The 26336-nt window shown below is 55.5% G+C and overlaps 1 protein-coding gene across 2 annotated transcripts in view; it reads right to left on the bottom strand.

The window, feature by feature from the left end:
* LMX1B (LIM homeobox transcription factor 1 beta) overlaps nt 1–25948 on the bottom strand; it is an 83213-nt gene extending 57265 nt beyond the window's left edge. Inside the window, exons 1-2 of one of the 2 annotated variants that reach the window (XM_072777956.1) lie at nt 25782–25948; nt 24827–25013 (exon numbers count right to left, since the gene is read on the bottom strand). In XM_072777956.1, the coding sequence (XP_072634057.1) occupies nt 24827–25013; nt 25782–25920 (326 nt within the window). In that variant the 5' untranslated portion in view covers nt 25921–25948. The remainder of the gene's footprint in view (nt 1–24826; nt 25014–25781) is intronic. The other variant, XM_072777957.1, reaches the window with a different exon arrangement.
* Between the last annotated feature and the right edge of the window lie 388 nt (nt 25949–26336).

Below are 26336 nucleotides of genomic sequence, written 5' to 3'. Positions count from 1 at the left end.
CCCAGGGGTGGTGTGGGTAAAGGGGCGGGGGCAGGGGATGGGAGCAAGGCTTTGTTGAGCCCCCCACCCAGGATCAGGCATCAGGCTCACCTGCCCCAGGACGACAGACAACGGTGGAGGGGCAGGTGGGCCCGATCCAGTGGGACCCCAGCCCACGGGTATCCCACCCTCTGCAGGGTGGCTGCTGGCTCTGGCCCCCGCCCACCTGGCTGGCCCGGAGCTCGGCCCTCAGCTCCTCTCCTTCCCCTCTCCTTCCTTCCCTCTCCGGTTCTCCTTCCCACCTCCCTCCCCTCCCTTTCCTCCTCACCTAGGAGCCTCGCTGCCATGTATAATGCATGCAGTGGAAGCACCCAATAGGATTAGGCACCTCCGCCCGTCTTAGCGAGAGAAAGTTTATGTAAATGACTGATGACAGCGCTATTGTGTGAGGAATATCAATGGAGTAATTACAGTTACATCGGGCGCCCGCGCCGCCGGCCCGTGTTAATTTTTCACCGGCTCCCCCGGGAGAGATCGGAGCGCGCTCCGAAGAGCACAGCTAATAATGGGAGCTCGGAGCCGCCGCTGCGCCACGCGCCCCGAGGTCTTTCTGAGCAGACTGCTAAGCACTGGCTGTCTCCCCGGAGAGCCGAGAACAGAGATAAAATGATTAAAAACTGCCAAGCGGGCCTGGCAATCACTCGCTCCGCTGTCAGCCCGAGACAAGACAAATCTCTGCGATTTTTCTCTTCCCTCCTCTTTGTGAGCCCCCAAGCTGAGACATGGGGAGCCAGGCAGGGTCGGGGTCAGCTCCCGGGAGGAGGGGGGTGCGGCAGGGCACTGGCAGGGACGGCAGGGCACTGGCCTTCGGCCTGGAGGTGGGTGCAGTCTGTAGGGAGCCCGCAGGAACGTGGAGGCCCCCCGCCACTTGCCCCCTGCTGGGCCCAGAGAGCCAGCTCTGCTCATTCCTCCCAGGAAAACCGGTACACCTGTTGGGGGCCATGCGTTGGGGCACACCCACCTGCCAAGGACACCAGCAGGGGTTCACCTGGGCTGGGGGCTCCTCCGGCTTTTAGGAACCTGCTCCCCTGACCCGGCACTGGACCATCTTGGCCCCTTCCTCATGAGCTTCCAGGCCCTGAGACTCCAGCTTGGGCACAATGATGAGGCTCCTTGACCACCGGCCCACAGTAGACCCCCAGTAGGGGCCATGGAAGTGTCTGTCTCCTCCCAGGTTCTGGGTTCAAGCTGGGAGGGAGGGTGTCCTAAGTATCCACATGTTTGGCCCTAAAGCTAAGCTTGGCCCCAGCACCTGAGAAGATGGAGAGAAGGAAATAAGGAGGTAGAGGAGAGGAGGGGGGATGGAGGGATGCGGAGGGCCTATCACCAGCTCCTACCTTTGAGAGAGTGGGGCGGAGGCTGGCTTGCCTGCTGCTGCAACAGCCACAGAGCAGTCAGTCACCTACGATCCCCGTGCACCCTCCACCCACCATTCTACAATATAGGTGAGAGGAGATTCCTTTTTTTAAAAAAAAGATTTTATTTATTTATTAGAGACACAGAGAATGAGAGAGAGAGACACACAGGCAGAGGGAGAAGCAGGCTCCATGCAGGGAGCCCGACATGGGACTTGATCCCAGGTCTCCAGGATCACACCCTGGGCTGAAGGCAGCGCTAAACTGCTAAGCCACAGGGGCTGCCCGTGAGAGGAGATTCCTGCTGGAACCTGGGCTGGGCTCTTGGAGCTGTGGCCACGGACGATGTCACAGTCCAGGAGGAGCCATCTGTAGCTCCACTCGTCACACCCAACCCCTCTGTCCATACCCCCCACACACACACATGCACACACGTAGTGCCCCCACTGACATGTGTATACACCCTCCATGCCCTGCTATTATCAGCACATAATGGCCAACAGCCCCCACACACACACAGGGACCCTAACTCGGACATCCACACACACCACATCCATGGAATTACTAATGTCCACACACGCACAGCGTACCCTCCCACGCTGACACACAAAGATACAGGCAAACAGGTACAAACAGGCATGTGCACGGAGACGTGAGCTCACTGACAAGCAGACACACTCTGTCTTAGGCACAGAGGATGGATGATGTCCAGACACACAGACACACCCACGGTGCAGCAGCACACCCAGGCACACAGGAACACATGCAGAGACACACACGCTCACACAGGCACCGTCCCTCTTGGCACCAGCCCTCCAACGGATGCTCCGGCATTCAAATGCAGGAGGATGAACCACAGTTCCCCAAGGAGGTGCTGAACCTGCCTCTCCAGATGCTGCCTGTTCCAGAGCGCTGCGCCCACCACCCGCCTGCCATGGGCTCCGACGCAGTGAGCTGAGCAGGTACTGCAGCGATTAGACTGGGATGCCGATTGACAGCAGTGGTAAGCCCCTGGCAGCCCGGGCACGGAAGCCAGGCAGAGGTGGGGACAGCAGCCCCCTGCCATGGATGGGGTGTCAAGACCAGGTGGTATCTATGCCAGATTGGGCTGGTCCAGCTGTGGCCAGCAGCTTCCTGCCCTCTTGCTCAAGGCTCCCTGGGCTTCTGCTGGGCAGCACAGCTGGACAGAGCTGCCACCTCACAGCTTGCCACGTGCACGCACACACACAAATATCCTTGCAGACACAGACACACACGGGGACATACAGCACCATTGCTGACGGACCCACACAGATGTGTGCCCACATGCACACAACAGAGACACACACATGGATCCCAAGGCCCACTGACGTGAGCCCCCGCCATCGGCCAGGCCCTCACAGAGCTCAGGTCTGGTGATACCCACACAGACACCCACGCACACTTGTACTTACAGCCATTTGCACTCAACACAGCCTCATAGGGCCCCTTCCTCTCTGGTCCTGCCCTACTCCCCCTGCAACCCACACAGCAGAGTGAATTTCATGTTCAACTCTGACCTTGACACTTTCCTGCTTAGAATTCTTCCATGGCCTCCAGTGGCCCCTAGAGTAAAGGCCAGGCTCTCCAGCACAATCTTCAAGACCTTGCATGATCTGACCTCTCTCTGCACCCCCACCATAGTCTGCTTCCAGGCCTTGCACATGCTGGTCCCTCTGCCCAAAAACTGCTCCACTCCCCTCTGCCAGGATAATCCCTCTGCCCTCAGCATGGAGCTTCCATGGAAGCTCTCCTCCACACCTCAGTCTGGGAGAGGAGCCCCATTCCTGTGGTCTATAATTCTCCATGCTTCCTCCATCAGAGCTTTTACCAAGGTACCACCAGGGACATGCCTCTCCCACTGCACAGTGAGCTCTTTGGGAACAGTGCTTTGTCTGACTTGTGTCTGCAGCACCTGGGACAAGGACACAGTAGCCTTGCAGTCAACACCAGAAAGGAGAAAGCCCTGTGGTCCTAGCTCCTATGTGAGACCAAGGCCTGAGACGGGCTGGGGTGTTGGAGAAGGCGCTGGCATCAAGGACATCCAGCAGACCCTCAGGCCGTCATCAGGCTGCCCTTCTGCAGAAAGTGGCTGTCACTTTGTCACTCACCATCCCCAGTACCTGTCCCTGGGCTGTGGAGTGGGATGCCTCTCCACAGTCCAGCTCAGAAGGGCTGGCAGCCCATGGGGCAGGCTCTGGCTGGGGCCCTCCCCTCCTTCCCCTCAGGAGGCAGCAGCCCACAGCACCAAGCAGTGTGGCACTAAGGAGCTACCAGCAGTTGGGCATTCGAGTCTAACCCACCCACTTCCAAGCTGGGTGACCTCAGAGCAATGATAGAATAAGAGCAAAAATGACAAATGGCAGCTTCTATTTCTTCATTTGCTGGAAATCTTGGTTTAGGTGTTCAGACTGCCCAATTTATACGGGAAGAAATTGAGGTTAAGTGGCAGAAAGAGATAGATGCAAGATTGGGACCAACAGCCTCTGAAACACACACTTATCAGGACGCCTGGGTGGCTCCTGCCTTTGTTCAGCTCAGGTTGTGATCCCAGGATCTGGGATGGAGTCCTGCATCAGGCTCCCTGTGGGGAGCCTGCTTCTCCCTCTGCCTGTGTCTCTGCCTCTCTCTTTCTCTCTCTGTGTCTCTCATGAATAAATAAATGAATTTAAAAAAAATGAAGCACACATTTATCCCTTTGACCCTCCAAGGTCATGGGTGTGACTGCTGTGTCACCAGTCACGTTAAGAATTACTAGGACCCTCTGGGTGTATCAGCCTCTAAGCCTGGAATGCCCTGGCCACAGCATCTCCTGATTACTCACGGTTGTGAAAATCTTCTCATGCCCCCTTCCTTGTACCTGTGCCCAGTCTTTCCAGGCCCCAGCAGTCCACCCCCTTGCCTCTGTGTAAGCCCCAAGATGCTCTCTGCCTGCTGCTCCCCATGTGACATGTGGGCGATGAGTGAGGGGATAACGAGCAGTTGCCTGGAAGGGGGTGAGGTGGCAAGGGACAGGGGCTGGAGTCAGACCTGGTCATGGTATGGCTGTGTGGCCTTGGGCAAGTTGCCTCCAACTTCTGAACCTCAGTCTCCTTATCTGTAAAATGGGAATGATAATCACATTGACGCCTCAGGCCTGTCAGGGGGCTTCACACGGTGCAGTGCGCGTGACAAGCTCAGCCACAGCTTGGCATGTAGCAGGTGCTAGGACTTTGAACAAGTCTGCTGAACTGCAGTGCCCTGAGGAGAGCACAGCCAGGGACAGAGCTGGGCGGGGAGGGGACGAGGAAACATGGTTTCTCCTAGCAGGTCCACACACTCCTCCTGGCCTTCCCTGACTCTGTCCAAGCATCCCCTGCCTGGTAAAAGCTCTTCAGCCTTCCCAGACAGCCTTCATTACCCCTTCCTCCAGGCATCCCCTCCCTAAGAACCTTTCCCTCCATCACAACTCTCCACTCATGGGATTATCCTCACCACCCCAGCCTTTCCCTGCTTCTGTCCTCTGTGAGGCTGGAGCTCCAACAAGATTGGGCCAGCTGAGTCACCTCTGCTTCCCGCTCCCTATGGAATGGGTGGAGGAGGGCGGAGGGCAGGGCCGGCCCCAAGGAGGTGGGTGAGAGGAAGAGAAGGGGGCAAGTTGGGCTCTGGAGGCCTGGAGGGGTCAACTGGCCTTCCTGGTGTTTTTTCTGTCAGAATTCCTTTTAGTAACAAAAAAACTAATGACCACTATAGTAACAAGAGCTGTATAGGACACATTTCTTTCCCTTGCTGTTTTATGAGTAATGAGCTTTGTGCTAAATGCTCCATATCTTCCTACTGTTAATCCTTCCAATGACCTGGAGAGAAGAAATAGTTGTACCCATTTTCAGATAAGGAAACTGAGAATCAGAGAGGTTGAGGGACTCATCCAAGACAGCAGCTCACAGATAGCATTAGGGTAAGCCTGGCACTCTGTGGTGCTGATAAACAGGGGTGGGTGCTACAGCAGGTGGGCAACTGGAAATCATGATGAAGACATTCTCTGAGCCCCTACTATGTGCCAGGCCTGCTCCTAGTATCTGTCTTCCTTTGGCTAGACCCCACCCAGCTCAGCACCCCAGGACCCATCTGGCTGGGTCTCCTCCCTGTGGCCTGCGCCCTTCATCATGAGCTCCCCAAGGCAAGGCCTGCATCCGTCTTGTTCCCCAGGCCTCCCTAATGCCCACACAGGCCTGACATGGAGGGGGCTCCATACCTAACTCTGGAATGCCACCTTTGGAGATGAGCCCATCTAGGATTCTAAACAGCTCCATCACTACTGGGCAAAGAGGCATTTCTGGTCTCCACCGCGGAGCTTTCTGGATGCCCCTTCTCAGCCCATTCTGGCAGGGTCAGCAGCTTCTCCTCTGAGGTCCCCTGCCTGCTCGTCATCCCTAAGAATACATGGCTGGAACAATCCTGCTCACCTTGGCCTGTTGGCCTGGCTTGGAGCAGGGGTCCTTCTGGTTGCTGGGCTGGGCTTCCTTCTTCCCTCCTTCCCTGCCTTCAGCGCATATTGAACACTTACCTGAGGCCTTCTGAGCAGGAGCTGTAGAACGATAAGCATCTCAGAGGCCACCTGGTGGACTGGTTGAGCTAAGCTATGTGACCTTGGACAGCTGACTTCCCCTTTCTGTGCCTCGGTTTCCACATCTCTGAAATGGGATGATAACAGACCCTGCCTCGCAGACTTACATGGGCTTAAGGGGATAACTCAAGTCCTTAACTCAGTGCCTACACAGTATAAGAAAATAAAAAATAAAAAATAAGTAAAAATAAATAAAACCCTTTACTTCCATTGTGCTGTTATAATTGTATGCAGGGAGAACCACATTTGGAGCAGACAGCCCTTTAGGAGCAAAGGGAGAGAGAGAGCAGGAGAGAGGATGTGCTGCTGTACCCCCACAACGTTGGCTCACTTCCTGCCTCCCAGAGGGTACTAATTTTGCCCCCCACCCCCCATTCTGGTCCCCACTGTAAGCAGCCTGACCCTTACATCCTGGGGTTTCAGGGAGAGAAGAACCCTGGCCTAGCCAGAGTCCACACGTGCTGCGATCCTGCCATCCATCCAGTTACCCATTCACCAATGTCACTCCATGCCAGGCAGTCTGCCACGTTGTGGGGAGGCTGCATGCACCATGACAGACAGATGGCCACAGCTCATTTGTTCATTCAGTACATGCATGCTGAGCACCTACCAAGTATAAGGCCATGTACCTGTCCTGGGTGTATCCTGGGCAGGAGTGCTCACAACTCCATGTACACAGATATCCCTGGAGGGGGGCAGCTAGGAATGAGGATTCACAGGCTTCACCCTGAGAGTCTGAGTCCTTGCACAGAGCTAGGAATCTGCATGTTTAACAAGCACTGCAAGACAGACCCAGGCTGGGAGGTGCGGGAGGAATCTGCATGTTTAACAAGCACTGCAAGACAGATCCCACCCAGTGGGATTTCATGAAGCTAATGATTTTTATGCCAAGCTTCAGAGGAGGAAGACTGTTCCAGAAGAAGAAGGAGGATGATGGAGGCCAGCAAATATATCCTGCACAACTGCCACAGCATGAGTAAGACCCAGATACTGACAAGTGTCTGAATGTGTGGGGAAAAGCAGGTGAGCTGCTGGCTGAGCAGAGGATAAGGGCACAGGGCCTAAGGAAGGCCTGGAAGGCCAAGCTGAGAGCCAAGAGGGAGAAGCCATTTGAGGACAAGCCTCAGGTCAATGGTAGAGTGAGGAGGTCTCCTTAATCCCAGCAGGCCTGGTTCCAGCTTCAGACACCTTGGCCTCCCTCCATTTTAGAGACTCGGGGTCTGGGGCTGGCTACATGATTTGAAGGGCCCAGGACAAAATGAAAACGCAGGGTACTTGTTCATATTGTATTAAGAATTTCAAGAGGGGGGATCCCTGGGTGGCTCAGTGGTTTAGTGCCTGCCTTCAGCCTAGGGTGTGATCCTGGAGTCTGGGGATTGAGTCCCACATCAGGCTCCCTGAATGGAGCTTGCTTCTCCCTCTGCCTGTGTCTCTGCCTCTCTCTCTGTCTCTCATAAATAAATAAAATCTTAAAAAAAAAAAAAAAAAGAATTTCAAGAGGGCAACAGCAGCGCATTAAACCCAGCACAGGCCCCTTCTGAGTATGAGGTCCTGTGGGCCAGCATAGGTCACTTGCCCATGAAACCTGGCCTGTCAACAATCCAGACAAGTGGGTCACCCTTGCTGGGACAAGCCCAGAGAGCTCAGGACCCCAAGGCCTTAGCCAGGCCACCCAGGACCTGGGGCTTCCAGTCATACCAGCTCCACGCCCCAGGTCTCTCTGCCCCCCATCCCCACCCCTCAACCCTCGGAACTGCCTCCTAACTTTGCCTGAACCCATTCCTTCTCCAGCCACTCTACAGCCCTCACCTCCGATGAGGCAGCAGCGCCCCCATGCCAGTCTTCAGTCCCCAATCTCACGCATGTGCTGCCAATATCAGCTCCATAAAGTGCCTCTCCCATCCTGTCACCCACCTGTACAATAATCTTCAATGGCTCCCTTCTGCCCACAGGATAAAAGCCAAACCCCTGTTGCATAGCTACTGGCCCCTGCCCCGCCTCTCTAGCCCTGCATCCCAGCAGCCCCTAGGCAGCCTCTCCAGCCGACTCACTGTCCCAGCCCACCAGTTTAACCCCTAATATTCCAGCTTCCTATGCCCCTACCTGGACTGCCCTCCCCAGATCCTCTCAGTTCCTGCCTCCCATCTCACAGGCACCTGCCTCAGGTAACCCAGCATAGACTCTTGCTATCACGTGTTATTAACCAGACCCCTGCCCACAGCCCTTCCCACTAACAAAAACAGTTCACAAGGACCAGTATGGTTCCTGACACCCACTGTTTCGTCCAATCCTCAGGACAACCCTCGCAACCAGGTTCTTGGAGTATCTCCATGTGGGAGCAGAGGCTCAGAGAGGTTGAGGAACTTGCTAAGGGTTGCCCAGTTAGAAAGGGGCCTAGTGTCCAGCCATGACAGTTGAGCTCCTGAGCACTTCTCCATATTTTTCTTTCAATATAAATGGAGCACCTATTAGGTATCATGCCCTGTTCTAGCCAAGGCATGGTGCACACAGGGAACCCTAGCAAAGATACTGCCTGGCACATACAACCAAAGCCAGACACCTGCTCAGGCCCACAAAAGGATAATGGGAGCATCAGGAACAATATTAGCAAGAACCACACACCTAATCTGAAGACACTGCCTCTACTTTCTCTTTTAAATCTCATCGTTGCTCTGAGGCAGGTGTTGGTCCTCAGCAGACTGTGAGAGAACTGCAGCACAGAGAGGTAAAGCATCCAATCCAAGGCCACACAGCCAGTCAGTGGCAAAGCTAGATCAAACTCTGGACCCCGAGTTTCCAAAGCACTGGAGGCATCTTTTCTCTGTCTGCCTGGCTAAGAACTAAGTTTCTGGTCCCGCAAAGAATAAGTTCTAGGGTCACAAAATAGAAGAGGTCAACATACCCAAGCGTGGGGACTGAGCTGGCCTGATTTCTGCTTAACTGTGTCCCTTCACCCCACTCACTTCACCCAGGGGCTACCCCATCCTAGCCCCACTCAGCCAGAACCCTGGTTGAGCAACTAAAAGCTCCCCAGCTGCCCAGATGTACCAGTCTCTTACCTAACAGACCTCATTACCTCGTGCCATGAGCACTCACCAAGTGGAGCACATGCTCGGTTCCATGATACTCCCTGTGCTCCAGGGCAAGATGTTTCCTTTTACGAGTTCTCAGTTATTACTATCATTACTGTTATTTTAATTTAAATCTTTGACATTCAGGGAGATGTTTCTCCGCAGCCACAAGGGCATGTCTGTGGGAGGCTGGCACTCCGGTGACTGGCTTGAACTCTTGCCACGTGGGATGGCCGGGCCAGTGGGCGGCCAGCTCCGTCCTCCTTCAGGGCTCTGCCGCTGCTCACTTATCAGGCTGACATCCCACAGGGGTGCCGCTGCCCTGCCCGCCCCTCCGGCTCCAGGCCTGCCGACTGGAACCAGACCTGGAGGGGTAGGCAGGCGGGGGCCTGTGGGAGGGGGCCAAGCCCTCACCACAGGCCCCTTTGCAGTTCAAAGTGACATACTCAGGGCTGTCCCCTTCAAAGGGCAGACAGTGCCTGCCCTGAGCTGCTGTACCCGCAGGGCAGGGGTAAAGGTGGCCCTGTGAGGGCTGGTGAACTCCCATCCGTGGGTTGGGCCTGTTTCCCTGTGCCCTCTTCAGAGCAGGACACACACCAGCAGCTCTACCTTGCAATGTGATCCTGGGAAAATCGCCTTGTCTCTCTGAACTTCCCTGCTGTCACTCTGCATATTTGCAAAGCACTCAGGAGGCACTCAGGGATGGTCATGCATGATGCTGACAATGCGGACGATAAAGATGATGACTCAGTCTTCTGAGAAACAATAGCCCGAAGCAGTAACACCTGAGTGTGATTCCCATCAGCTGTTCCCTGGTTGTGTGACCCAGGGCAAGTCATTTAAGTTCTCTGTGCTTTGGTTTCCCCCCCATCTGTAAAACAGAGCTAGGAGCGGGATGCCTCATGCCAAGTAGCCACAGACACACCCAACTCCTCAATGCCAAAATATGTCCACGTCCTGCCAGGATCATCATTCAGCCCGAGTGAGACCCACCCAGAAGGTGCACAGTCCAGGTGCTCCCCTCAAAACCCTCACTCCCATCCACCCTCCAGGCTGAGAAGTGGTCACGAGGACAAATCTTCACTATCCGCAGATGATAGCGGCATGCTGGTGCAGCTCCCCACTGGCTGTGTGATCCTGGGTGTATGGCCTTACCCCTCTGAGCCCCAGTCCTATCACCTGGAAACCTGGGTAAACAATGATTCTTTTAGGCACTCTCACTGAGGTCTGGGGTGCCAAGGGCTTAGCCCTGAGCTTAGACATGATGTGTGACCAGTAGATGGTAGCTTATCATTGCTTCCTTAAGCTGTGTGACCTTGGGGAAATCATGGCACCTCTCAGGTCAAGCTCCAATATTGCAGAATGGGAAATGATAATAAGAACTCCTGCCCCAGGGCAGTGAGAAGACTCAATGAGCTAATTCCCATCAAATCCAGAGGTAGTGTATAATAAGCACTGGCCATTAATTATGAGGCATTCATTCAACAAATAGCATTGAGCTCTGGTGCCTGGCCACCACAGGACGCCAAACCATCCAGGGGCCAGATTCTGCCCTCCCAAAGGATCGCTGAAAGTTTTCTCTGGACGTAATGCCTGGGCTCCAATCCCAGTTCTGCTCACTAGCTGTGTGACCTTGGGCAAGTTACTCAGCCTCTCAGTGCTTCAGTCATCTCATCTCTCATCTGTAAATGATCACAACACCGTCACAGAATCTTTAAAAACTGTGAAATGCTTAGAGCAGTGCCTGGACAAACCATGAGCACTCAAGCAACCGCTATGATTCTTATTGTGGCTGCTGCTGTTGTGTGCTCCCTGGGCGGGGCCTGCCCATCAGCAAGCCCCCTGCAGCCTTGGGGGCGGGGGGAGAGCGGTGGTAGGCTTCTGCAGCTCAGAAACTTGGGAAGTGTTAGCTCCTGCAAGGCGGCGAGTACCCTGCAGAACGGAGGTTTCTGTGGGCTTGCTCTCTGGTCTGTTTCCCCAGCAGCTGGAACACTCAGAAAAAAGCTCCCAGCCTGCTGGGCTTGTCAAAGCAGGGCCAGCTTTACTAGAACCAGCTTTGGACGATAATTCTGTGGTCATAACAACTATTTTCTTTACATACTGCTATAGAAAGGGGAACCCCCTACTTTTTTTTTTTTTAACTTAACTGAAGACACCATCAAGCGTAAATATGCTGGAGTTTTTAATAAAAACATGATGGAGGAAAACATTCAAAGCTCAATAATCAGAAGCAATTTGCATCGTGAGCAGAGATGTCGCTCCCACTCCCACCCCCTTGGCTGTGCTCTCTGTGCGGGACTGGTTTTGGGGCTGGCAACTTTAGACCTATGGCAAAAATAATGAACAGCAGTGAGGCTTGGAGATAGTCTGAAAAATATCCTGGAAAAGAAAAACATATGCCAAAGAGTGTGGTGTAAAAGTCATATTTCATGCCTGACTTTAGAGAATGTTAATAAGGATTAGAACCATACTCCAACAGAACAACTATCAGTCAAGGCGGGGTAATTAATTTTGCTTCAGATCTCTGCTTGGGAAAATGAAAGCAGTAAGTGTTGTTTCACAGCACAGAGATTCCATCGCACTAGAACAACCCAAAGAACTTCCAAAGTTGCATCCTGATCCCAGCTGAAAGAAACCTGGCTGTTGCCGGCGGCCTCTGCCGATCTGTCGCCGTGTAGATTTGGGGATCTTTTCCCAATGTGAATACCAAACTTTTTTTTTTTTTAATTTCAGGATTGGCTAATAAATATGATTAAGATAACACATCCCAAACCACGTGTCCTCTGCTTGGCCGCCAACATGTGGAGTACAGATGTGTCTTCCGTGTACAGATGACCCAGCCGGCTGCTCCCCTGAGGCAGGGACCCTGGGAGACGGAACCCGGAGAGGTTCCGGCAGTCCCTTGGCCCTCTGTGGCCCTGGCCTCCCCGTGACCCACTGTACAGAGGAAGGGCCAAGCCCACGGTGTCTGGGGAGTCAGATACTAGAAGGACAAAGGAAGGTGCGATATGGTCACCTGGTTCTTGTCCTTCAATGTCTCAATTTAGAAGATAAAATTGCCAAATTGTGCATGGTTCCATGCTATCTGGAAAGTTCTCAAACTCATTCCATCATGGAGACCTGCCTGTTACCCTCCTCAGGAACCAGGATTGAAGGACCTTCTCCTCCCAGTGACCTCAGCCTCAGGAGAAAAGAGTAAGCCAGTGCTAAAGCCAGAGTCTGGGAGCGGGTTCTAGAAAGAATTGTGTAGTTGCCACACAGACCCCTAACTTGGCAGTGGGTAGACTGGAGTTCCTGTCTCCATTCTGCTACAACTGAGTGAGTTTTAGGGCAAATACTAACTAGCCACACCTGGGCCTCAGTTTTCCTATTTCTACAGGGAGCCTGAAAAGCTCTTCAGCTGGGACCTGCTAAAGCACCCCAAGGCCTGGGTGGTGGGTATCACTCTGGCACACCCTCTGTGGTCACTGAAGAGGGTTCTTGGAGGCCGCAGAGAAAGCCAGGCCCTGGAAATAGGGCAAGGAAGCCTGGGCCTGTTGTTGTTGACAATCAGCCAAACTCCAGCTCTGGGGAGACGGGTCAGCAATCTCTGAGGCAAGAGCACCTGCCAGCCCAACCAAGCAGGACCCACTGCCCCCAAAGCAAAGCTCTGGATTAAGGTATGAATGAGTCTACTTCTTAGCTTTGGGCGGGGGTGGGGGGGGGGTGGTTAGGAGCGAGAAAGAAGGAGTTCCTCACAGTTAGCCCAGGCCAGGTAGAAGGGCTCAAGTGGACAGAAAGGGGAAGGACGTTTTACGACTGTGGTAGAATGAATGAATGAATGAATGAATGAACGAACGAATCAACAAATGAATGAATACATGAATGTATGTCAGAAGGAGGTGAGGGCCTCCAAACCCATCACAGCAGGCAGGCTGAGGGCAGGGTACCTCCCTGAGAAGAAAAGGGCCACTAGAGGGTCCCTGGGGGAGGGGTACCGTGACCTGGATGAGCCTCGGCTTCCTCCAGGGCAGGGGTGGGGTAAACTCTGGCCACTTGGCACAGGCTGGAGGGTCTCCCTTCTGGACCGGAGGCTCCTCTGGGGAGACAAGGAGGGTCAGGCTTCTCCTAATCTGGATGTGGTCAGGACCACTTTGGGGAAGAACTCTGTCACCAGCCCCCTGTCTCCTTTCAGCTGGGATGGACTGGGCATTGACCCACGCATTTCTGGCCCCCTCTTACCGCTCAGGCACTGGTCTCCCCGGAATACCCCAGACCTCTTCCCTGCTGAGCAGCCCAGGCTGGTGGGCCCAGGGCTTGGCCAAGCCGGGCTGATATGAACCATCTGCGTTGTCTTAGGCCGCCCCTCTGCCCACTGTCCCTCTGAACTCGGCCGGTTCCCGCGGGCCGTTTGATGCCTCGTAGGGTCACAGACCCCCGCACACAAATCACTGCCGCGGGGCTGGGGGTGGGGCGGAGGCGCTGAAACCTAATCCGCAAAGTTTGCTCTGCCGCCGGCTCACTCCTTCCCTCGTTCACTCGGGCACCCCCCTCCCCTTTCCAAACAAGGCTTATTTTTCTTGCCAAAAAACCAAAGTTGGTATCAAGTGTTTCGAGGGAGAAAGTCTCTCCCCCGCCCCAGCTTGGGAGGAAGGGCCGGAGCTGTTGGCTGAGCTGGGGATTGCAGAGAGGCTCTGGGAGGGAACCCGCGGGAGGTGAGCTCCCAGCTCCCAGGTCTGCTGGTCCTTCCCGAGGTTAATGGTCACGGACCCAACTGTCTCTGACCCTGCCCTGTCCCCCTGGTCCCCTGCCCAGATAGTCCCCTGCCCATCGTGGCTCTCCATCCCTGTGGGGCCAGAGATGGAAGCATCACTTCCTGCCCCTTCTCCCTCCCCATAAAACAGCCTTTGCCTGTCGCTTTTACGAGGTGACACCCAGCTCTCAGCCCCATCCTCCCCGCACTGGAGCCTGGGCTCGGGAGGGAGGAGACTGAGCAGTCAGGCATCTCCAGAGAGCTCCCAGGACGCACTGGGGTCCCTGGGAGGCTGCCCCAGAGCACAGACAGAGCTTTAAAAGGAGGCTAAAGAGCGGGGTACACTAGAGACAAATTCCTCCAAAGTCTCCTCTCCCACTCCACTGACTCTGAGGCCTTGGGAGTGAGACCCTAGAAACTGGCCAGGAGGTAGCCGGCCTGGGTCCTCGGGAGAGGTGCCGAGTGGAGGCCTGGGGGCGCGCAGGTTTCATTTGCTGGGTGTTGGTTTTGCTTTTGGTTTTTTCAGCCGGTGCAGCGACCCGGAACCGCGCCCAGCCGTTTCTCCGACGCCCGCCGCTTCCGACTGGGCTGGGAGGTGGACGCCGGTGGCTAAAGTCCGCGCCGGCGGTGCCCGCTGTGCGCGCTGCAGTTCCAGTTGTCGGAGAAAGCAGCCCGGGCTGGGGCAGGCGGCGGCCACGTCGAGGGGCCGGTCGGCAGACCCAGCTGGGTCTACGCGGCCGGGGGAAGGGGCCCGGGCGGCCGCCGGTCGGAGCTGCGCTCGCTCGGTGGGACCGGGGCGTGGAAGCAGCGGTGGCGAGAATAAAGGCGCCAGGGCCCGGCGGAGAAGCGGGTTTCCGCGGGGGTCGAACAAAGGAATTCGCCCTCAGAAGAAAGGGGCTGCGCGAGCAGCCGGGAATGGTCAAGCCCGGAGACTCGCAGGAGTACGAGCGTCGCCACATCAGTCCCAGGGATCCAACGAAATCTGCCCCGCGCAGGACCCCAGCCTGGCATCTCCATTCGGCCTCTCCCTTCTGGTCAATCCCGCTTTCATGGGGATGGTGGGTGTGCACCCCCCAGCGCCACCTTTCCTGGGAAGAGGGGACAGAGCGGCCGGTGCTTTCAGTCGGTGGAGGCAAAAAGTCCACTCCCTCTCCCAACTGGCATCCTCTGGCTGTGACGCCGTTGCCCCCATTTTCCAGAAGCTGACAATTGAGGCTCCCGAAAAGCAACCCCTTCCCCCATCCCCGCTGCAACGCTTGGCGGGCTCAGGAGACCCAAGCGCCCTCGGAAACGAAAGTCGCCCCGGGGAGGGGGGGGGTGACAGGGCCGGAGCTCCCCTCCTCCCGCCGCCCTCGGAAGGGGTGGAGGGGACACGGTTGTAAGGTGCTCCGCTTCTTTTCTCTGCTTGACATGAATAAGGGGATTAGGACGGCAAGTTTCCGTCGTTCAGTCCGACGGACAAAGGGCCCCGCGGTCAGAGCGGCACAGTCTCTGATTAAACGACAGAGCCCTGTCACTCAGCACCATCCTAGGTACTTGTGTTCGTGACATAATCTTATTAGAAGATAAAACCGGTGAAATCCTTTCCATAATGAAAAGTTACATTTAATGGCTGGACTCGCCCCCCAATCCCTCCCGACCCTGCCCGCCTCCTCCCGTTGCTGTTGGATATGGCTCGCCTGTAATTGGCATTTAAAGCACCAAGTCCGAGAGAAAAACGGGGTTTAGGGTTTTTGTAATCCCCCTAAACTGTCTTTGTTCGAAATCTCCACAGATACAAGTCTGTTAAGAGTAAATATTTGTGGATTGATACAACCACATTTCCCCCCTACAAACCAAATCTGAAAAAAATCTGCCCTCCCGCCGCGCTCCGGCAAGGGCACAGGAGGGAGGGGGCCGGGGTCGGCCCTAGCGTCTGCTTCGGGGACCCTGCGTTCGGGTCGCCTTGCCTCCTCTCGGACGGAGCCCAGGGACTTTGCACATTTCTCAGGCGGAAGAAAGGTCTTAGGTTCTTTTTTCAATTTTCTGTGCTCTCGATAAACAAACCTCCCGAACCTGCTGCTTTTGGGCCTGCCCTAGGGGGTCGGTGGGAGGGTTTGTGGAGGGCGAAGTCTTTGCTCCATTCCAAAAGAAAATGTGAACTCTCTCCACCCGCTTCTCTCCCCTCGGGCAGGTTTGATTGACTCTAAGAGGACTCGCTCCTCCTGGGTCGTGGGAGACCCGACCCAGCAGGGTGCCCTGAGTCCAGCCTAAGAGAGCACCCGGAGCCGCCAAGGGGCCCCCGAAACACGAAGGAGTCCGAAGGTTGCGGCGGGGCCCCCGGTTCCCGGCTCCAGCACGGCCCGTCCCGGGATCGGATTCCTTCATAAATCAGCCGCTGGGTGAAAGGGCTGCGCTTTAGAAAGGGCAGGACCGTGTGCGCGTATTAGAGCGCGCGGTTCCCAAATCCGGGCTAAACCCCTGGTGACACCGAAATTCATCAACCACTGCCGGCGCCCGTGGCGCAGCCGAGGAGCCTGTGCACCGCGCTGCTCCACTCGGGGGAAGGAAGAATGAGGAGCAGGGACCATCCGAGAGGTGGGCCTGGAGGGCACGGGTGGAGACCTCTGAGAGCCGCCCCGCGCGCACGCGGGCTTCGAGCAGTGAAGGAAGCTCACTGCCAGGGGGAAGGCAGTTATTCTAACCTTTTTCCTTCTCTGGCAAGGGCTGGCCCTACACCGACATTCTGGTGCGAAGACAGCAGTGACCTCCACCCTCACCCCTCCCAACCCTGAGGCAGTAGCCCCCCCCCCCTCACCTTTCAGTCTGGGCGCTCTAAGGAGAATCACAACTGCCCAGAGCAGACTCTGGGGCTTTGGGAGGAACAGAACTCCAGGACTTAGGGATCCCATCAGCTTTGGGAGTTAGACCCACCTGGGAAAAATCTGCTACATAGTAACTGGGCCTGAGAGAAGTTACCTAACTTCCTCCACCTCAGTTTTCTCACCTATACAGGGACCCAAAGCAATAAAGGCCAGTAGACATCGCAGTACTCCAGAAATGTCATTCCTTTTCTTTCTAGATGTACTACTGTGACCTGCCCCTCTAGGTCAATAGGACTCTGTTCCTTTGAGTTCCTATCTAATCTACCCTGGCCATGCTCAAGAGTAGGCTGGATAAAAAAGCAGGACCTCTGTCCCTCAGTAATAATGGGGGGCCATTCACAGGCTGCTGCCTGCCTGCCTGCCTCCAAGAACCGAGGGACCTGCCTTATTCCCCTTTCAAGGGAAAAATTCAAAACACAGGCTCCAGACCTGGGCAAGGGGCAGGAGGGTGGGCTAGGCCACTTCAGGAGGCCTGTTTAGGAGGCTCCACGCTCTGTATGAAAGGCAGACAATGCATTCCTGCCAGGCAGGGCGTCTCCAGCTCACTTCCCAGGCAGGCAGGCAGGAAGCATACATTGACTGAATGCTCATTGGAGGCAGGCACCTTTAGGTCTGTTTCACTTTATCCTCAGAGATTGATCCACTTTATCCTGGGAAACTGTAACTAGTACCCCCAGTTCAGAGGAGGAAACTAAGGCTCAAGAGGAGCTATGTGCCTTTCCCTAAAGGCCCCTAAAGCTTGGCCAGGGACATTCTCCATCTCAGCTCTGTACTTGGAATTTTATTCTTTCCTTGGAGAAAATGTGCCCCGCCCAGGAGGCCCTCCGTTCGTTCGTTCCTTCCTAGGAGGTGGCTTCCCGAGCACCTTGGTCCTCTCCATCTCCACAGGCTCGGGCAGCTTTGAGCCTGGGCGGGAGCCCACACCCGCCCCCCAGACCTGTAACTATGGCAATTCAGGAATCACATGACAACAGTCACTGAGTCCCGGTGGAAAGCAGGGCATGAGGTGGGAGAAGGGGAGGACAGCAGTCACACCCAGCTTGTCCTGACCCAGGGCTGCTGGACCTCCTCTCCTGTCACTGCTGTTGCAGCACCCCACAGAGGCACCTGGGGAATGGAGGAGCCCCTGGCGGTCCTGTGTTCCAGCATTCTAACTCAGCTTTTTGCATCTAGCCGGCAGCTCTGTGGTCTCATTTCTGCCAGCCCCGGTGGGCACCTCTGTTGCTCCGGGCAGCCCTCAGAACCCTCTCCGGCTGGCAACCACCTAACAGTTCCCAGGGAAACCTCTTAAGCAGGGGCCAGGAAGCAAACATCTTTGTTTCTTCTGGAACCAAACTCCAGGAACTAGGTTTTTCCTTCAGCAACACTCTCCCCCCCCCCACCCCCCTGCACGATTGCAGTTCACCAAGTGCTGGGCAAGCCAGGTGCTCTGCAATCAGCCAGCACACTTGGTCCAGGCCAGTCTGAGCCAGGCTCTGGACGGAGACAAAGCCCCCTCCCCACCCCACCCAATGTACTCACATATCCCTGGGACCCCTCTACTCCCCCAACCCCCCTTCGGGGCCCCAGGGTCCACAGGGCAGGTCCAGTGGCTGCCAGTCAAGCAGCTGAACAGAAATGGATACAATATTGCCCCGGGAATAACAAAGGAAGGGCCCACGCAGAAATTTATTTGTTCTGATCAGGCGAAGCAAAGGTAAAGGGCAGCGAGGAAGTGCTGTCAGCCAGGCCTGAAACCCAAGAAAGTTGCCATTCTGAGCACAGTGGCCCCTTATACCCCACCACTCCACAACACAGCGGTAGTTAAAGCAAACACAGACCCTTCACTGCCCTGTCAGTTACACCTTCCCCCCAAAATTACACAAACTTTGAAAGATTTTTCTGAGAGAAGATGGATGCTTCGGGAGACTTGAGGTCAAAGCTAGGCTGTTTAAAGTATATTATTAACAAATAAACATTTACTGCAAAAAAAGAGAAAAACCCTATAGGCCACCGGGGAACCAAATCATGTTGCTTTTGGCTTCAAATGACAGGAGACATTTATGACATGAATGGAGAACACCAGCCGGTCGATGAAATGGCAAACGTCTGCCACTTTGCTTCCTCTGCTTTCGTGAATCAACTTTTTCAAATCTGGTTTTCAGCCTTACCCTCCCTTCACTACCACCACCTCCCCACTTCTGACTGCAGTAGCAATAAATATATATAATTTTGGTTTTGCTCTCTGCTGCCATCAGCACAGAATCTGGGAGTTGGAGAGGGCTGGGTCAGCCACAAAGCCAAGGGCCCTGGGTCCTCCTGCCCCAGCTGACTGACAGCTCATATGAGCTCCTCCGTGGATGAGTGGACCATCCCTTTCTTCCTCCCTCCCTTGAAGCTGAGGCCTGATTGTGGTGTCCAACAAATTGGAAGTTATAACTCATGTCATTGAACGTATCCTCCATTTCTCAGCCTAACTAATGCCAAAGTAGGACTGGGATTTTTTGTTTCCCCTTTTCTGTTTTAAAAACCTCATAGCCACAGGACAGAGGAAATTCCTTGGGGGAGCACAGCCAGCCCATCGTGGACAGAACAAACCTCTGTGGGCTGAAGGATCTTTCTGACCACTTGAGCTGGTGTTTCTCCACCTTTTCAACCTTATCTTTTAGAGAAACATACAGATCCTTCGCTCTCTACACGACCCCCCCCACCCCCGCCACAGCCCTTTCCTAATGGATTCTCACTCATCCTCATAGGTGTTGGGTTGAGCCTTTTTCCCCTTGTCATTTGAGTCACAAAAACAGTAAGCCCAAAGGGTTTTCTAAATAAGAAATTATATTATTGAGTAAGCTTTTTCAAGCTATTCTCAGAACCCGAAGATCCCAATTGCTCCCCAGTTGTTAAGATATTTGCTGTGGATCAATTCCACTCCCTCTCTCAGCCCGAGGAGAAATAGGCCAGAACACCAGGCCCATCCTGCTACCTGCCCTTCCTAATAATGCATAGTTGGCATTTATTCTTACCTATATAATCAGAAGGTTTTTTCTGCCTCTCACAGCTGAAGGTAATGAGGAGGATACTGGATCCCATGGACTGTGGATCATTTATTAAGGCCCCACCAGGTACCCTGTGTAATCCTCACAACCATCCTGGGAAATTTTATCATCACCCCTAATTTGCTGATGGAGAATCTGGGGCTCTGAAACAGGTAGTCAGTTGGCTAAGATCACATGGCTGCTGAATGGTGGGGCTGGGAGGTACACCCAGCTCTGTCTCAGAGCCTAGAGTTTTTCTCCTCATTAAAGGAGGCATGGCCCTCACAGTGCCCTCACTCAGGCAAAGGGAATGATTTTCTCAGGGGTACCCCTCATCTTCCCCGCACAGAGAAGCTAATGTCAAGCCTATCATGCCAGCTGTACCTTTCTCTGACACAGAACCCATGGGCAATTTGGTGTCTCCTTGGAGATAAGGCATTCTTTGCCATACTGCTGGTGGTATTGGTAACAATAATTTCCAGAGTATTAACAACATGCTAGGCGAGATGCCAGGTCCTCTGGGGCATGTTATCTCAAATCCTTATTAGAATCCTTTCCCCTAGGTGGATATGTCCCCATTTTACAGAAGAGGCTCAGGTGGATGCCAGGACTGTGTGGTCCTAAGCCTGGTTCCAATGGATGGGGTAGGAGGGAGCTGAGGGTTGACAATCACCTACTCCAGAGGAAATCCTCACAGCCTTCTTCCCCGACTCAAGAAAAATCCGACAAACAAATTAGGCTACACTAGCCCAGAGCCTAGGGAATACAGGGTGAGCCAGGAGTCAGCTGTGAATAATGCCTCCGTTCAGCAGCAGATGACTGCAGCCTCAGGAAGGCCTCTGCTTACCCTTCTACCTGCAGCCGATGTACCAGGGTTAAAAGGAGGGTGCCGTCCCAGGAGCCAGAGGGTCCTCAGACTTGGCCTGGCAGAGTGAGAGCCCTTCAGCCCTCAAATCCCCAGAGGGAGCACTATGGAGGCCTTTCTATGAGGCAAAGCACTGGCTTTTCCTCCCAAGCAAATCCATTTCCAGGACAGACCCTCTAGCTCAGGCTGTGGGCAGGGATGTGTGCAGCTCTGGATTAGACAGATGGGGGCCATGCCAGCTGGGATACCCGCTGGTAGAGAAGGTGCTGCTGGTAACTGGCACCCTGCAGTAAGGCCTATGGGAGGCCCTCCAAGCTGGGAGAAACAGCAGGCAGAAAAGGCTGGAGCCTGCTTTGCTCTCCCGGTGCCACACCCCTATTCTGCCGGAGCGCTCAGAGGAGAGGTGAGCCTCCCTGGAAGGCCTTTCCCGGTGTAAACACTTCCAAGGAAAGAAGGAAAGGAATGTGCTGGGAAGAGCCAGGTTGGGCCACTGGAGCCTCAGCCAGCTGGGGTAGATTTACAAAAAAAAAAAAAAAAAAAAATCACCCCAGGAATCAGTTTTTTTTTTTTTTTTCCTGAAACTCAATCAAAGTCTCACTGCTCCCCCCTCATCTTCTGCGAGTGGGCGCATCCTACCTGGGCAGACGAGCCCCAGGGGACCCTCACGGGCTCAGCGGAGCTCTGCAGCTCTGCTTGCCGCGGGGCGAGGCCGCCCAGGCAGGCCCGGCTGGTGCAAGGGCGCCGCCAGCTCACGGCACCGCGGCAGGAGCACGGCCCGAGCAGGAGCGCCGCGTCTTTGGGGCACGCAGGCTCCCACTTGCACACCAACGGGTCCCAGGTTGCCAGGCCTGGGAGCTGTCTTACAAGCGATTAGACTCCATTTTGTGACAGATTTTTGGACTCTCCCACCGACCCTCCCCCCTTCCGGAGCCTCCTCCAGGAATTCGCCACCTCCTCAGGATAGAAACGCTTTCCAGACGAGCGACAGACGGCAAGAAAAAAGACTTACATAATTCTATTTGGCCAAGCCACCAAGAAAAAAAAAATGGGGCGCGGGGCGGGGGGGGGGGAATTATGTTGTCAATTTTCTTTTCATATGTTCTCCGGTGGAGGAAGGAGAGAGAGGTGTTCGTGATTTCGCATTTGGAGGCCCCGTTTCCTCCCGCTTTCTAACCAGGTTTGCAGATCCAGAAGGAGCTCTGGCCGTCAAGGGGCCAGGGCCTCGGGCGCAGAACGATCGGATGATTTTTTTTTTTTTTTAAAGGAGTCCCAAAAAACACGTATGGAGAAAAAGTAAACTTTTCGAGTTACGCGTGAAAATGCCCAAATCCCGAGGCCCGCGCTCTGCTTCTCCTGTCCAGGACGTGTGGTTGGATTTTACCAAACACTATTAAATGTGCCCGAACGTCAATTAATCACCCCCATGGTGCGTAAAATCACGTTGCGCTTCTGGGTGTCCCGGGTCTTTAAAACAAATCGAAAGAAGAGACGCTTAATAAAAATAAGCAACCTCTTTCTAAGGACCAAGCCCGGCAAGCTCCTCATAGGGCAAGGATACATTTTTCAAGTTTTTTTTTTTCCTTTGGGCGGGGGGAGGTTGTTAATTTCCCTATACCATTGACACAAAAGCTCTATAAAATCAAGAAGGCACGTTTCTGTGCCCACTTGCCTGGATTCTTGTCTGAAAAGCATTTATGCACAGATGCAATAAATATGCATCTGCGATCCTCAAAGAAAAAAGAATTGTGAAATACACTTTTATTTTGCAGAGAACGTCGCCTCCCCAGTGAGTCTCTGCCTGTCTTACAGCGCTGGCTCTCCCTGAGAAACGCTGAGGCGAGACCTACCGGGGATATTTGTCCATAGGATTGTCTTGATAACAACCCCTCCTCAGCCCTCAGCCGGCCTAGTGCAGATACCTAATTGGCCTTATCGGAAGAAAGAGGGGGCGAGGGAGGAGGAGGGCACCGTCGGAGGTGTGAATAATGCCCGCCTGGAGGCTGCTGCCTTGCAGGACCTCGACCCAGAACTCAGAACCTGAGATTTGCCCAGCGCCAAAATTCACGGGCAAACACATCCCAACTGCAGTGAAGCATCAAGCTCTCAGGCGCCTTTTTTCTTTTCTTTTTTCTTTCTTTTAAACAAATATGCTTTCAACAAAGCCAACGCAAATGTTTAATTGTTTTGTAAAATTAGGGGGTTGGCCGCTCTGCTGTAAGGAAATACCCAGCTCAAATTTTGTGACTACAGTTCTGAGCTCCGAAGGACCAGGGAGCATCCTCTCCTTGTTTTAAACAGAAGCTCCATAAAGGACTGAGAGATAGGAGAAGAGACCTGGCAGATACGTACAAGATATTGGAAAGGGTCCCTCCAATATGTAAAAAAAAAAAAAAATTTTTTTTTCAAAAATCTGCCAATCTCCAAATGACTTGGAGGCCCATTTCCAGTTTCCTGGGCCTCCTGCCCCCACATGTTGAGTCATCCAGGCCGGTGGCTAAGTTGGAAGTGGCACTGCCAGAGCTGATCTAAGGGTCAGGCAGGCAGAGGTGCAGGAGGGCAGGACGTGGGTGGGCTGGAAGTTGGTGAGCCCTGCCCCTTGGCCAGACCAGAGCCCCCAACCACATCTACCCCAAACTACTTTCCCCATTTTATTTGTGCTGCTCTACGCCTGCCTTTGGCCGAACTGACTGGCGGCCACACTTTGTCCTAGACCTAGAATCATATCTGTCCAGAGCACAGCACAAAACCCTACCAACAGCAGTGTGCCTAATTTGGGGTGAACCAGACAGAGGGAGAAGCTTCAGCAAGACTCTGGGATCAACAAAAGAACTGACTCTGAAATGTACTCCAATTCCTGCCCGCAGAGTTCCCAGTGGGCACGAAGAGCAAGGTGCAAAGAGCAGGTCCTATCGGACCTCCAGACCAGGGGGGAGCACAGCCAAATTTGGTGCTTTTGTGGGGCTCAGCCAGAACCCTTCAGAATAGAACGTAATACTCTCTCCAGGGCTCTAGCCTACAGCCTCACTATTTCTAGGCCTCAGCCAAGCAGCTAGAGAGATGGAGATGGGGCATCCCAGCTACTCCACTTCCCATCAGGGCCTGCACAGGTAGGCTGCAATCATCACCAGGCACTGGCAGCCCAACCTTTTCCTGGAGACTTGGGCACACACAGCTCCCTCTGAGCCCCGAACCGCCTGAGAACCTACTCATTCTAAGTCCCATATAAAAGGGTCTTTTGGGCCTCACTCGAAAGTTTTTGAATGTACCCACTTGTCTCCACAATGCCTTCCTGGGGTCCCCACACCCTTCCTCCTGCTATTGCTCCTCTGCCTCCCTCCCAATCACACTGCCAGGCACAAAACCCAGAGGGTTTGCTCTCATCTGTCCCAGCACCTTGCCAGACAAATGCATAGTCTCAGCTAAAAACAAGTCAGCAGATAGGGCTCAACCCATAGTGTCTGAACTCAACCCGGAGGCTTACTTAGGCTACGCCAGGGCAGAGCAAGTTAACCCCTCTCCAACACAAACACTATGCAAGAAAGAGGGCCTGCTAGGGAAGGCTGACTTGGGCAGTTCTTCACCCCCTGCCCCCAGGAGCCCCAAATTGTGGTTTGCCACCTCTTGAGGTCCTCTTCCTAGACAGCTCCTCCAGCCAGCAAAAACTGCAAGCGCAAAATTCCCGCATGGAACGGTTTGCAGAGAATGGACACTTGTTTTCTGGCGGGGACTGAAAGTACGACAGGGAGCATGGCAGGAGGGGGGCATCCTGACCTGCTCAAGTAGTGCAGCACCCCCCCAGCCAACTCTACTTCCTTGCTCCAGAAACCCCAAACCTCCATAAAACCCTACTTTGGGGAAGCACACCGCCAGAGCCTGGCTCCCTAAAACAGTTTTCATTTGGGAATCAATTCTTGGTCCCCAATTTAGGCCTCAGTGAGGTCAGGCCCTGTCCCTGGACAGAGGAACTGGTAACTCCTAGTTGGCCGAGGGCCTTCTCCTGTACCCCAACCAATGCAAGTTTCCTGACAAAAGATGGCAACTAGAGACCGCCAGAGGCTCCTGGCCACCCCACTAGTGGCAGCCAGGCTGGGGATGGTTCGTCCCTGCCGAGAGTCGCGCAGCCCGCACAGCCCTCAGAGCTGATGGGCCCGGCGGCGCTCAGAGCCGGCAGTTGGGCGGCCACGGGCCTGGCCAGGCCGTGGGGATGGCCGGGCTCGAGTGCCGGGCGGCGGCAGGGAAGGAGGAGGACGAGAGGCGCTTACTGTTGGTAGTCTTGTTTGCAGTACAGTTTCCGATCCCGGAAGTAGCAGCTGGTGGTGAGGGCTTGCTGACACGCAGCGCACTGCAAACACTCCTCGTGCCAGGAGGACTCGTTGACTCGCATCAGGAAGCGGTCAGAGATGGGCCGCTGGCAGCCCTCGCACACGGCGGGATGCGGGCAGTCGGAGCCTGCAGCGCACAGGGCGAGAGTGGAGCGGTCAGCGCCGACCAGCCTGGCCCCGGCGTCCCGGCCGCTCCGTTCCTGCAGCCCGGGCCCCAGAGGCGAGGGCAACCCGGGAGCGCCATCCGCCGCCTGCGCTCCACCGGTCGCCGCACCCGGGCTCGGGCCAGGGAGCCTGGGCGTGGGGAGGCCACAGGTCTGGAGCCTTGGCCCGGCGCTGCACTCTCCCTTTCTCCGGAGATCAGCGCTCGGTGTGACTACGTAGGAGAGCCCGCTCGGCGTGCAGTAGCCGGCTGGGACCAAGACGGGCGAGGTGAGGCTGGGGCGCTTGCTGGCTGACACGCCCCACGGTGGCGTTCGTGGACTTCTGTCCCCAATCTCCCCAAAACCTGTAGTTGGGGTGGCCCAGGGGACATTTTTCTCTTAGAAGCTCCCCCCACCAAGTGACCTGGCAGCACTCCCAAGCTTGCTAAGGTGACCACTTGAGTCCTCCATCACTCCTGCCGCCCGCCTCCTACCCCCTCGGGAGTGGCAGCTCTAGCACCAAGGCCCAGGGAGGATGGTGGGTGGCCGCTGGAGCTGTCCCTGCCAACCTCTGCCTCCTCACCAAGCCTGTTTAGGGGTGCCTCACTGCAGGAGTCTGTTCTGTGTCCCCCGCACCCCCATGTCCTGCAAACCGTCTCCTTATTCCGTTGGTCCGGACCCCCGCGTCCATCTCGGGAGCGTGCCCCTGTCCCCTGCCCGTGACCACTCGGGCGTTCTGATGCCTCACTCACCCAGCAGCACCCCCAGAGTGGCGGGCCCGGGGCGCAGGGCGTGCTCCTCCATCTTGATGCCGTCCAGCATCTTGGCGCAGTCCGTCTGCCCACGGGGGAAGCACCTCTCCAGCGACTCGGGACCTGTTGCTATATCCATGGGACGCGGGGCGCGCCGCGGGCCCCGCCGGCCAGGGTGCTCGCCCGCCCGCGCGCCGCCCAGGAGCCGGGGAGGCGCGGCCCCCGCGGGGTTGGGGCTGGGGCTGGGGCTGGGGCTGGGGCTGGGGCTGCGGCAGGGGCCGCCGGCCGCCCCCGGCTAGCGTGGAGCGCGGGCGCGCCGGCCCCGGGCCCCGGCGTCGTGGGGCGGGCCGGGGCGCTGCAGTCCGCGCCGCGCTCTCCCGGGCACTCGCAGCCACGCGCGCCGGCTCCTCTGTCACCTGCTTGTCAGCCCCGGAGCCGGGCTGCGGCGGCGGCGGCGGCGGCAGACGGAGCCGCGGGGAGGAGGCGGAGGCGGCGGCGGCGGCGGCGGCGGCGGGCGGGGGAGGGGGCGGGGGTGCAGGGGCGGCCCCGCGGGCT

This window comes from Canis lupus, chromosome 16, assembly GCF_048164855.1.
Source record: "Canis lupus baileyi chromosome 16, mCanLup2.hap1, whole genome shotgun sequence".
Taxonomy (NCBI): domain Eukaryota; kingdom Metazoa; phylum Chordata; class Mammalia; order Carnivora; family Canidae; genus Canis; species Canis lupus.
The sequence above is the reverse complement of the archived record's forward strand: the minus strand, read 5'-3'. Positions and strand labels throughout refer to the sequence as shown.